Source organism: Ostrinia furnacalis, unplaced genomic scaffold, assembly GCF_004193835.3.
Source record: "Ostrinia furnacalis isolate ACB-3 unplaced genomic scaffold, ASM419383v2 OfSCF2991, whole genome shotgun sequence".
Lineage (NCBI taxonomy): Eukaryota > Metazoa > Arthropoda > Insecta > Lepidoptera > Crambidae > Ostrinia > Ostrinia furnacalis.
The window spans coordinates 130,749-144,653 of record NW_021133230.1 but is presented as its reverse complement, the minus strand read 5'-3'; the positions used below and the strand labels follow the sequence as shown (position 1 = coordinate 144,653).

General features: G+C 38.3%; 1 protein-coding gene across 1 annotated transcript; it reads right to left on the bottom strand.

The window, feature by feature from the left end:
• Window positions 1-1,448: 1,448 nt before the first annotated feature.
• Nurf-38 (Inorganic pyrophosphatase Nurf-38) lies at window positions 1,449-6,958 on the bottom strand. Its single transcript, XM_028310208.1, has 7 exons — window positions 6,496-6,958; window positions 6,128-6,205; window positions 5,634-5,803; window positions 4,839-5,291; window positions 2,845-2,906; window positions 2,383-2,492; window positions 1,449-1,575 (listed from the first exon to the last, which is right to left on the bottom strand). Exons 1-7 carry the CDS (start codon window positions 6,722-6,724, stop codon window positions 1,544-1,546), a joined length of 1,134 nt encoding a protein of 377 aa, XP_028166009.1. The 5' UTR covers window positions 6,725-6,958; the 3' UTR covers window positions 1,449-1,543.
• Window positions 6,959-13,905: the final 6,947 nt, after the last annotated feature.

Here is a 13,905-nt window from a genome sequence, read left to right as displayed (position 1 = left end):
GAACGGATTTTGATGAAACTTTAAAGTATAATTATTGTTTATAGCCCAGAATAGCATATAGGCTATAATTTATGACGATCTGTGACTAACTAATTTTCACGCGGGTGAAGCCGCGGGCAAAAGCTAGTACACGATCACAAAAATGTAAAACAAAAAAAACGAATTCTAATGTTACAAGAATTTTTCAAATCTGTCCAGTGGAGTTTCGAAGCACTTTCGAAGCCAATACATACAAAAATATCCCATCAAAAACAATACTTGTCAAATAATTAACTTTTAAAAAAAATAAAACCTACTTCAAATGCGTGAACACAAAAAAAAACTAAAAATTAAAAATATTGCGTATAAAAAAGTTCATCCCCAATTTTCCACCCTTGGGGGTGAAATATTTTCTTCAAATTCGCATGAAACCACCCTTTTGATAATACCTATTCAACAAAAAAATAATCGTTCAAATTGATTTATAATCGGCGGAGATATTGCGTATAAAAAAGTTCATCCCCAATTTTCCACCCTTGGGGGTTGTTTTTTCTATTATTAAATTTAAATGGGACCACCCTTGAGGTATTACCTATACGCCGAAAAAAGATTTGTTCAAATCGGTTCATAATTGGCGGAGTTATCGCGTAACAAACATAGAAAAAAAAAACATACGGGTCGAATTGATAACCTCCTCCTTTTTTGAAGTCGGTTGAAAAACCAAGTCTCGCAACTCAGTTGTTCTACGGTAAAAAGTTGTGAGATCCATGTAATACCAAGTCCAGGCCAGGAAATCTTTAACGTTTTACATAAATATATTGACTTGGCCATCGCACTAAATAATTTAATTTACACGTGTTTTCATGCGATGGCCAAGTAGTAGTATGGAGTTATGGACACACGTATCGCAACTCAACCCATAGTAGGTGTGTCAAGCAGTGAATGCATTATCGAGTGCACTATGAACTGCGGCATTTCCGCGGGCGCGCCGCTGACGTCACGCCGCATGGCTTACGTAACGTCGCGCCGGGCGCATTCGCCACGCCAGTTTCGCTAATGCTTTGGCGAGAACAATAAAAGCTAGCTTTTCAACCAAGTTCGGATTCCGCTTACGATCGTTTGATTAAGTACCTATACCTCAAAGCCGGATCTGAAATCTAAGATAGTAGAAATGTACCTATTCTTCAAATTTCAAACGTTACACGCGCCGTAAGCAACAATATTAATAGTTTAGTGCTATCGAATGACTATCGGAGGCTGCGAAATTCGCCTTGAGAAGTGAACTTTCAAAACAGCTCTATTGACATTTTTGAAGCTTGAAATACTTTCTACAAAATCCTTGTTTATGCTACTCGTACCCACAAAAGGATCTGAAAGACTGATAAGATCTGACCATGGTCATGAAACCGTTATTTCTATCTTTAGGTATCTAATAGATAAGCTGGATATTGATAAATAAAAGATGTGAGTAACAACGATAACTTTAATCAGATATAAATACATTATGAACTAGTCGAGGCGAACGCGAGCCGGGCGCCAGCGCCGCGAGGCTCCTCACGGTCCCTTACAAGTTTGATAAGTAGTGCCATTTGTCCACTGAAAACAAGAAACGCTCCGTTAAAGCAAACCTTCAAAGTAACTTCCTGCATGCAGTCCTTTATGCTAGTTAATTCTTTGCCAATTTCTACATTACGTTGTCTAAAAATGATAATAATTCTTGCGATACCTGACATTTCAAGTAGGTACTTTACCATCAGTTGTTATATGAATTATTTTCTTATCAGAAACAGGGTGTAGTAGACTGGCATCAAAAACTTTTTTATAAATTCCCACTCTATCCATTCACAGCACAATCGTTATTATTGACCGGTATCGCTCGATACCCATTATTGCGTTCGATTTATTTGACCCCTACTGTAAATCTACGCTAATGTGCATTTCTTCGGTATCACTACGGTATCAACGGTGTAAAAATGACAAAGATCGGTCACTCCGAAGGTCATCGGGATTTAATTCACTCAGATTTGATTAAAAATTAAAATAGATTCCATTATTTACATCTTCGAAGTCGCAAGAGGTGTTGTACTATTCGACTGATGATCGACGAGGAAGGCTCCTAGTTTTTGATTCGTGGTTAAAATAACCAATAGTCAAATTTGACAGATGTCAAATGACAAGTGGTTAAATATCAGAAAAAATGTTTTTCGAACAATGGTTAGCTTGACTTTTAGTACATTTTTTAACTATTAACTAGTTAACATTTTGTTAATATTTAACCATTAGTAGTAAAATTTAAAAATTAGTTATTTTAACTATGAATCAAAAAACTGGGTCCAACTGTAGTACTACACTTAGGCCCAGTTTATTGATACACTGTGTAGACTTGAGGCGTTGGGCACTGACCTGACTGCGGGATGGGCTGCGGCAGGCCCCGCGGCGGCGCCTTGCCCAGGATGGCGGCCGCCTCCGCGCGCTCCACGCGCCCCGGGCTGCCCTCCACCGTCACGTTGGTCCTGCGCACAACAACCGGTCAGGTCCCAGTGTCTCGAGCGTGCTCGACCGAGTGGCCGACTTGACCGCCGAATGTTCTTCTTGGAGGTCAAAACACACACCCCGGCACCTTATGTTTAGTGAGCGCCTGATACACCCATCATCGCACGGAGCTAGTCGTTTGGCCGATGGAAAATAATGTTAAAGACTCTTAAATTACTAAAATGGGATTTCACAAAAAGATTAGACAGAAATGTTCAAGACTGATAGCGAAGTATCTTATAGCTTTGGTTGGGGGCCTCTCCCCATCTAGGGCAGAGCAGAAATCGAATTCGAGACAAATCATGTACCTACATATAACACAGTTACACTCACTTGTTGATGTCGGTAGCGTCGGCGACCTTGCCGGAGACCAGGCCTCGCCAGAACTCATGCACCTGAGTGACATTCCACGCGCGTTAGTGAACAATACCATATCGAATTAAGCAATAGGATGTCAATATATTATGCATAACGTTAAATTAAATAAATACTTATACGAATAATTAACTTTTAAAAAAAATAAAACCGACTTCAAATGCGTGAACACAAAACAAAACTAAAAATTGAAAATATTGGGTATAAAAAAGTTCATCCCCAATTTTCCACCCTTGGGGGTGAAATATTTTCTTCAAATTCGCATGAAACCACCCTTTTGATAATACCTATTCAACAAAAAATAATCGTTCAAATTTATTTATAATTGGCGGAGATATTGCGTATAAAAAAGTTCATCCCCAATTTTCCACCCTTGGGGGTTGTTTTTTCTATTATTAAATTTAAATGGGACCACCCTTGAGGTATTACCTATACGCAGAAAAAAGATTTGTTCAAATCGGTTCATAATTGGCGGAGTTATCGCGTAACAAACATAGAAAAAAAAAACATACGGGTCGAATTGAGAACCTCCTCCTTTTTTGAAGTCGGTTGAAAATTGAGAAAAGTTCATCTTAAAATTCTCATCTTACTTAATAAACAAATGAATTTTTTCGATGCTTAAAATGTATTGTTAAAATATCTATCCGAAAACTTAATTTTAATTTAGAGAGCTTACTTGATGAGTTTCTACCTATTGAATAGTTTGATTTGAGTATTTTGTTTAGGACTGGCAAAGTTCAAGTCCACCTCAATAAAACTCTAGTATAGCCTGACCAGGAACATAAAAACCCTGGCATAGTGGCGCGTCAATTGCATTTGATAGTGCAACACTGAGTACAGTCGTACCTGTGTTAAATTAATTATGTATCAGGATTCAGGATTACGGGCTAATTTGATATTTTCATAAATTAACGAAAAAATATTATTATAGGTAACCTGATTTAAATAAATTAAATGAAACCATCAATCGAGCTAGTAGAATTTATTTTATTATTCATCAATAATCAAATTCAGAACTTGAATATTCAACTGCAATGTCTGCTCATGAACGCTTCAAACTCGGTACTTCTTTCCCAATCCAATAAAATTCAACACTTAGAAAGTGACAAAAAATTTTAAAATAGGTAGTTGAAACAAACCACAGCTAATTTTCACTGTGGACTGTACTATACGATAAACATGTCAGTCAATTTGACAACCTTTGTCGGAAACATTATTCAATGAAAATATTGTCCAAACCCTTAGTATTTCTCTTCGACAAATACTTTAACACATTGTGAACCACTTTTCTTTCACGACTATAAAAATATTTTAGCAATTTAATTCATAAAACCAATTGCGCACATTTAAAATAAACTTTGTTTACACTTTGACAGCAATAGACTGACATGCAAGGTGACATGTCAATGAAGTTTTCAGTTACTGTTGCCATTAAAAGAAATTAGTACCATTAGTTTTCCGCAACATGGCGAGGGTTTTTATGTTCCTGGTCAGGCTATACAGTTAAAATGTTAATGGCCCATTGTCCTCCTGCAAGCGAGCCACGATGGTGATTAACCGAGAAGTGTTAGAACCGGTCCTGAGTGTTAGACTCTCACCGTATGAAACTACGAATCGCGGCGCGAACCCTAAGCAAAACCGGTTGCCGGCAAACCGCGAGGAGCCGTAACACTTTTTATCAGACAGTCGCGTAGTCGTGAATGAATACCTACGCCGCGCTTCGTTCGTAATCAAGAGAATGTAGACCATTAATTTTATGTAAGTATGTAAATTACATTTAATTTCGGTTTATCAAGGAGAGACACGACGCAAATAAGTATGATAACATCGGTATAAAAAAAAACTTCCGAAAAAGCAAAAGGTCTTATTAGAACAGATTCCATTAATTTAACTTCAATTCCTGTAAAATACAAAATGAGCAGTAAGTTCGAATGAAAAAATCGTATGCTCACCTCATCGACGACTTTGTAGGCGAAGTCCCTGCCCTTGGCCTCGCCGTCGAAGGCGAAGCGGTTGACGGGCTTGCCGTCGGGCACCTTGTAGAGGCGGAACCACTCCACGCTGGCGCGCAGCAGGCCGGGGAACAGCGCCTCCACGTCGGCCACGTCGTTCAGGCGCGCGGCGGCCGGGTCGCGCGCGTCCACGGCGATGAGCTTCCAGTCCGTCTCGCCCTCGTCGATGAGCGCCAGCGTGCCCAGCAGCTTGACGGGCAGCACGTCGCCGCGCGCCGCCACGCGCTCGCCGATCTCGATGACGTCGATGGGGTCGTTGTCGCCGCGCGCCTGCGTGCCCGGGTCCACGTGCTGCGGGTTCTCCCACGTCTGCGGCAGCGCGCCGTAGTTCCAGATGTAGCCGCGGTGCGGGAACACGTTGCTCACGAAGCGCAGCGCGCCCTTCTTCACGTCCTGCGCGAGACACACCGTCAGCGACCGCTCCAAACTCGTGCCGTGCCTCCGTTCATGAGTGCCACCAGTGGTCATAACAAAATATTTTTGAATTTGGGTAAAAAATTAAATGACGCTTTTCAATCGATGCAAAGGTTACGTTGCGTCGGAATCGAACCGGATGTCTGTCGAGTTTTCTATTTTGTTTACTGGACATCCTTGTCATCATTAAACAGAGAACACGGTGTGAGAACCCTCCCTTTTTTTTATTCATAATATCCCTACCCTTTCAACCTAGGAACGGTAGCCATGAAGGTAAAGTCGCGTCGTGTTTACTATTCTCTCAGTAGACCTGCCTAATACCTGTTTAATGGGGTTCAAAGGCTCCCCGAGACTGATTTCCATCTTCGCGTTGCTCCAGCGAGGCACTTCTACAACCATGTTGACGATCTTCTGCGCGCGGTCCGCCCAGAGTGGAATGTCGTGCAGTGGCGAGATTGGCCCACTCTCATCCTCTGTTAAGCAAACGTAAAAATTTAATGTTTTGTTTTAATTTAAAAAAAATAAAATTTTACAAGAAATATGGATTTTAACACTGAAGAAACTACCCAGAATAATCATCATCATCATCATCAACAGCCCTTTACAGTCCACTGCTGGACTATGAGCCTCCTCCACTATAGTGGAGGGTTTTGCCATAATCTCCACGCTTGGCAGGCGGGTTGGAGATCGCAGTTTTAAAGATTGATGTTTTTTCAGAGAGCGCTGCTGCCCATTCTCTGTTTGATGTGTAGTCCCTAAGTCGCCTCTTACGACACCCGCGGGAAGAGTAGGGGTTGGTGACAAATGTATTCTACTCTNGGCGCAGGGCGGTTCTTGGGCGGCGGCAGTTTCTCGTGGCGTCGCAGGCGACGTGGGCTCTGTTGCATGTCGGTCTGAAATCCGACCAAAATCGGTTCGTTATTGGCGAAAAAGTCCCACAGACAATTCTGAGTAATAACGAACTTTTATGCGTCGAGACAATCCCACAGATTGCTCTGAGTGCATTTATTTACAGAGCCACAACCATACAATGAAAATATGCAGCGAAGTAGTCCCGCAGACTATTCTGATTGCATATATTTTGCGACATTTTACAACAGGGAAAATGCAGCGAAGTAGTCCCGCAGACTATTCTGATTGCATACGTCCTGAAGTCGCGTAATAATTAACAGTGAACACTAACCGTAATGTTTTTCCGAAGGCTTTGAGTCCCGTGACGTCGAGCGCGCGCGGGGCCCGCTGCGGGAGCGCGATGAACTCGATGAGCTTGAGCGCGACGAGCTGGTCGACGAGGATGCACTGGATGGTAGCCGGCGGCGACGCGGCCGACGACAATGTTTAATTTCACTTTCCAATTTCTTCAATTTTTTTGATAAAAATTCGACGGTACTTTCACTACGTCGTTTCGGCATTTTGGTTTACGTGCGAAGTGGTCGAGCACTAAACTGCGAATGACGCCAGTGGAGTGAGCCCGCCATAGGAAATATCGGCGGTAGAGGAGAGAAAAACATTTTCAGGCTTACCCTCAAAATGTTTTATTTTTTATTTTTTTCTTTAAACAACAGTGCAAAAGTGGAGTGACTATGCGAAACTACATTGTGTTATATAATCTATGTTATACTAATCTCGAGGACGAAGCACGAGTATAATGAAAGTTTTAGCTACAGAGTTTTAACTGGTTTCAATAAAAAAGTGGATCAATGACTCACAAATCTATGTAACTGTGTCATAATTAGAAAATACTATTAATAAAGATCGGTAAAATTGTTCTCATGAACGTAAATTTCGATGTTGGAGCCAACTAGTGGGGTAATAATTTTTCATCTGTCCATAAACGCATTCTTGTGGATTGGCTGCTTTTACACCGTGTCGTAATATATTAATTTGTGTAGTTAAATTACTGCGGGAGTTTTTATGGAATTAATGAGGGGAGGTGTCATTAAAACGATGTCTAATTTGATGATAAATTTTAGCTTCTCATAGAATTGTTTTTAGGGTTCCGTAGTCCTGACAAGGAACCCTTATAGTTTCGATATGTCTGTTTGTCCGAGGTTTTGCTTGGAAACTATTGGCACTAGAGAGCGGTAATTTTGTGGAGGTATGTACTATATTAATCACACCGACAAAACGGTACAATAAAATTATGAAAAAAAAAATTTTTTTTACGTTAGCTCTCCTACATTATTTTATAGTGGTGATGATTTTTTTTTTCATCTTCTACCCCATCGTGTGGGGTATCGTTGGTCTTTTAAAATGGCTTAGGGGTTTCTAATGCCCGTTTTCACCATCAATCCCTAATGTTTAAGTAACCCCTATGGTAACTCATAACAGGAATTTTGTTTACATTGGGGTCACTTAAAAATTAGGGATTGATGGTGAAAACGGGCACAAACTTACCAAGTACTAGTAAAACTTATCTCGAGTTTCCAAAGAAAATAAAAATTAATATAAATAATATAACCTACTTCGGTGTGATAATCGCTCATAAGGCGTTGTTCACACAGCTATAAAGGGCAATAGGCGTCATAAACTAAACACAGCAGTAAACAAGCCGTTAAAATTGGTCGGATTAAGCTGTGTACACATCGATAAGGCGTTTGGGAGGCTAGAGGTTGCAGCAGAAATATCCGAAAAAGGTTAGAAGTAAGTAATAACTTACTAATAATGGAACGCACTGATGTAGTAAGATATTTCAGAAAAAGATGTTTTGTGCCCATGTTTTGGTATAGTAGGACTAACCCAACTCTTCCTGTAGCTGTTGTAAGACTAAGGGACAAAGAGCGAAACCAAATTCTCAATTGGCCTCTGGTAAATTGGAGAGGGACTTGTTCCTGCAGTGTAGACTAAATGATCTGCTGATGACGATGAAGAAACTCGTGAAGCCAATCTATCACGCAAAATGCTGAATAAATCATTTGTTACTTATCTTGTTCCGAGTGAATAGAACTTTGTCCCGGGGGAAAGATAAACTGTCATTGGACCCGCAAAAAAAATCAGTCTGTATGTTGCAGCTAACCCAATCCTATGCAAAAGCAAAAGAAATGTACTTAAACCTCACCCAAACTATGAGATTAATCTAATGCTGCTTTTACACTGCGCGGAAATTAGCCAAGTCAAGTCAAAAAAACAGTGGGGTGGGTATGAAAAATGAATGAATTTCATCCCCACTCCTCTGTTTTTTTGACTTGACTCGGCTAATTTCCGCATAGTGTAAATCCGCCATAAATAATCAACTCATTTGAAAACCACATGCATTTAGGCTTCAGTTTTATTTCTTCTTTTATTTTATATTCCCATTCCTAGAAATAAACGTGTTAATTAACCCCAGAGCTGAAACCCAGTACATTTTTGTACCTAATTAACCTGTTTATATTCACAAACCTGGGGCGTCAATAGAGAACAACCCCGAAACGTATTTACAGAACAAATAAATATTCATAAACAGGCAGGTACTGCATTGCAGGCAGGTGAGCCAACGTGTGGTGTGGTGCATTCATAAATGTTGCATGCTGACCACCCCATTCTGGACTCTTTATCGCTCGTCATAAAAGTTATATTGCTGTGCGGAAACATGGAGATACAGGGTGGATTTCTTATTTGGCTGAAAACTTAATTCAGACATGACGAGTTATAGCGAACGTTAAGAACGATTCAACGTATTAAAAGCGGGGTTTTCAGGAAAGTTATTTAAGAAACTGTCATGACTTTAGCTCAAAGAAAGAGCATTTTACTGTTTATTTTCCTAGCGCCGAAAGATGGCGCTGTGTGCAAAGTGAATCGCGGTAGTGAATTCTTAATAAATGTGCTGAATATGACGTACTTATAAATAAAGATTTATATTATTAAACTGTGCATTAACTCACCTCCACTGCTACCACCGCATTTGGATCTGAAACAAATGATGGTTAATTTACAATTATTTGAATTTTTATTGTTATCAAAAATGCTTAACTAAAATTGTATAAAAACACTCGTACAACAAAAAGTAATGGTGTTTTACAAAATCACTGATGTATTAATCGTATTAAACACTAATTTTAATACACAGTTTGTTTATGGTTTTTGAATAAAAGCTTGACGGTTCATTTCATTCTCAGAATAGTAAAAATTCTGTCAATATTGACTTTATATTGAAAAAACTGCGAATCGAATTCAGCTTAAAAATTGAATAGCAAAATTCATTCTACCAAACCGCTCATTTTAAAACCAATTTGTGATATTTTGGTAAAACTGATATTTTATTTTCAACACTTTTCTATAAAATGTTTTCGTTAAGTAATACTTTTGGAAAATGGCTGTTGAAACGTTGTGAATTTTCGTAAAACGTTTTATGTGGACAAAAGCGCGGACAGGTTGGATTATACGCCATCAAGTTTGAAAGGTTTGGTTTTATGATATAGATTGTTCAATTAAAATCGGATTTAAATGTTATATTTCCGATAGGGTTTTTCTTTCATCTATTTTCCGACTGAATATCGAAATTTGCTCAATTCTATACGAATAGTAACATTTATTTTATTTATTTCCTGATTAAAAATGGAATGTACGCTAAATTCTATTCAAACTGACAATCGTAACAGATTTAAGGACGTGGCACACTTATCATACCGGAAAGGGATCGTAACCGTATCTACTCGAATCTAACGCCCGTATTCACAAACATTACTATGAGGTCTCACAGTGCGCGTGGACGCACAGGGTGACACACGAACCAATCACAGAGCTCTATACGACGCTGTGCGTTCGATTTTCTTTACTTAAGCAAGTATCGTTTGTGAATACGGGCGTAAAAGTGTCTTAAATCCTCTTGAAGTTTTTCCAGACATTACACACTACCTATTGTTCTGTACAAAATTATAATAAAATTCGTTAATTCGCTATTGAAAAATAAATTGATTCTAAGTATCCACACCCTATTTGATTTAAAAAAGTTTTACCAAGTGGCATTTAATCATATTATTATACTACTTATTCATTTCCTTATATTTCGAAGTCGGCCCTCAACCTACTGTCGTGGGAAATGCCGTATGGCTTCATTATGGTGTCATTCGTACCCTTATATTATCACGTGGGAAAATGTTTTCTTTACGCGCATAATAAAAGGGGGAGTAGTAACTGAACAGTAGTAATATTCTTTTCTACTATTTTTGTATGTAGGACAGACGACCTCCTAAAGGTAGCTAGGAGGCGCTGGATGCAGGCCGCTACCAACCGGTCAATCTGATGATGATGATGATGATGATCTTTGTATTTGAAAATATTTCATAAGTGGAATGATTGATTTGCTATCATCTTATCTGAAAACCTCCTTTCCCTATTCTACACATTCAAGTAAGCTTTCTTAGGGTTGTTCCCATGCCTAAAAATTAATTCAACGGCTTAAGGCGTGAAAACGAATGATATTTTTTCAGAATAATAATAAAATCTTTATTTATGCAAGAAAGATTTACAAAAGCCGAAAGACAGTCCTGTATTAAACTAATTAGCTTATTAATTACATTAATAATAAAATAATTATAATTATACATGCTATAGTGGATTGTAACAGAAATGTTGGTAGCGGTTCTCGCACTAGGTATGCACCTGAATCGCGAGAAACCAGTAAGTATTTTCAAAACGTACCTCTGGTGCCACCATAGAACTTCACGCAGCTAAATCGTTTATTGATATTAAAATCCAATACGAGTATTCTGCATGTGACAAACACTATTATAGCTTTCATTTTAGCTATTTCGAAACACAAATACGATGTTAGAAAAAATATGGAAGCAGAGGCTCGATCCAGGTTTATTTCAAAGGTTGTATTTGTCCGTCTTTGTAATCTGAAATGGTTGAATCAGACCATCAGATAGATGCTCAAAAGTAATAATTTCTCGTACAAGCAGGTTAAAATAAGTCTTCAATGTCCTAATCAAATTGGAGACTTATTTTAATGGTTACTGATGAACATTAATAATAATAATCATCATCATCATCATTTCAGCCATAGGACGTCCACTGCTGAACATAGGCCTCCCCCAATAACTTCCACATCGCACGGTCGGTAGCGGCCATAATAATTGCATTCATTGTTACATTTTTAAATACGTCATACAAAGAAAAATATCCAAATAAACGTGTGCAGATCAAGTCAGCGATTGCGATGGCGATCACTGCGCGTGCATAGATCGCCGCGACCAATGACAGGACGCGTTGATGTGAACTCATCGCTACAAATTCATATGTCGCAGGCAAATTGTATGATTCCGCATTTTACAAACGGCGTTGTCAATTTACAAACGCTCGCTGTTCTATGAAATGCCGAAGGCAAATTGGCAACTCGTTCAATTGATAAAATTTCGACTATGATTGTTGCAATAGGGTGACCATCATAAAACACATGTTGGACAAATCAGACATAATTTCAGAAATCAGGTAGGTATCTATTCAAGTAAGAAAAACCTAAAATACTTGCTACCCCTAAAGTAATTAAAATATTTTCGTAACAAAAACAACACTAGACTAATTTAAACTATTGACGTACCTATAGGTAGGTACATAAAAATATGACATTAAATAAGTTTCGATAGTCAGTCCTTTAGATAAGTCTTACATTTTTATTATACCAAGAAGAAGTCTAGAAGACATAACACAATATTTTTTATACCAATATATTCCGCAGCAGTCCTCCGAGCACCAGATTCCATTGTCACCTTAGCGTGTTTTACGTGCCGGATAACCTCAAAAACTATTTTATTTTTCCATAGCTTTTTCACTGCTCCTATTTGTGAATCGTATAATTTTCTTAATTCAGTAAGTATAGTAAAGGTCTTTTTTTGTGAAAAGTCCTTTGAATACGTAGAATTTGGACTGTTTTCTGTATCACAACACCACTATCCGACGCCATTTTTCTTGTTTTGATTAGCAGCGCCTCGCGTGGTGAGAAAAAGAACTAAATACTTCAATTTGCCGCGGCATTTTGTAAACAGCGATTGAATTGGCTATCAAATGTTTTGGCATATTATAAAGTGCCAAGGCAATTTACATTTTGCCTTCGGCATTTCATAGAACAGCGAGCGTTTGTGAATTGACGACGCCGTTTGTAAAATGCGGAATCATACAATTTGCCTGCGACACATACACGACATCTGATCGCCATCGCCGTCGCCATCGCGCACGCAGGCCGAACCTTAATCGATTCCTAAGCTAATGCCCAAAATAATATAATAATAGCAACCTTCTCTTCACGGTAATGTTACCTATCTAATATTAGCATATTATTCTTGTTTTTGCATTCGATTTGAATATCACTCTAAAACAAAAACTGCGAACAAGAAACGAGACGCACTTGAATAAATAATGGTAATATTAACGCACACATGTAAATAATGATCTAGTGTGGGTGGCAGGGCTGTGCAATTCTAAGACTGACCTTACTTTAACCGTATCTATAACCATAACCGGTGTTTTTTATGTGGAGTTTCAGACTTTTGGCGTTTGTGAAGTTAAATAAAAGTAAGATGGTGCAGCCCAGGCTTAATAGGTATTTGAGTAGGAAGAAGGCTGACAGCTGAACGAAAAAAATTTTTTAATCTACATTGAGGAAGCTATTTAATTGGCCTGCATGTCACGTGATGATAAGTAATGATTAAGCCAGTGGAAGCGAGATCTACCCAGAATCCTCAACCACTGAAGAACTGGCGACTATCTACCTCAACTGCCAGAACACAACAATGCGATAGAATTATGTAAGAAGGTGGTAGCCAGGTGACAAACTTGACCTTCACTGTTTGGGTTTTTTAAGGCGGTCAAGCTGTAGATCTTGGCTACACAGGAGTTGCAGTGGTAGGAACGAGAGGTGGGAATAGTCCCGTAGCCAGGCTGACTAAGAACAAGCCGTACAAACCAAACCGAGCAGGAAAAATAAATATTAAAATGAAGTGCTATTTTTAGGGAAACAAGATTACTAAAAATAAAATAAAATAAAGATGACTTGTTTTTACGCAAACAAAAATTCTCATTCTGATTCTTGTTTATTTAGATGGTTGTTACACTCGGAGGTACATTATGACTTTGAAGTTATACAGTGTGAGTCACGTTAAAGTGTACATATGAAAATAGATGAAACTAGACCTATTTTTATCGACAAAAAAGAGGTCAAAAAATTTTTGAGATTTTTTTTAAATTTTTTTAGAATTTTTTTTCTTCAAATTACTTATTGTTAAGAAAACGTAATAACTTTTAAACTCAGCGGTATATCCTGATAAAATAAAAACAGTAATAATGCTAAATAACAGGCGATACTAAAAAAATACATAAAATACACAAAAAAGGCCAAAAAATAATAAAAAATGATACTTTTTGAAAAAAATCTGCTTAAAAATTCGTGTTTTTTTGGTTATTTGATAAATTTCTCCAAAAAATTCCCCTATAACTGGTGGTTTTTATTACTTTGTATTATTCTCTATCGTATTACCTTCGTTAAACCAAAAATCGCATGTCTTTATCCCTATCACAACGTTTGCAATGATTGTTTGAACTAAGCCTCTCCGGGCGCGCCATTCAACGCTTCGTTAACAACGAAAATGAAAATGGCTCTAGATTTGTAATTTTG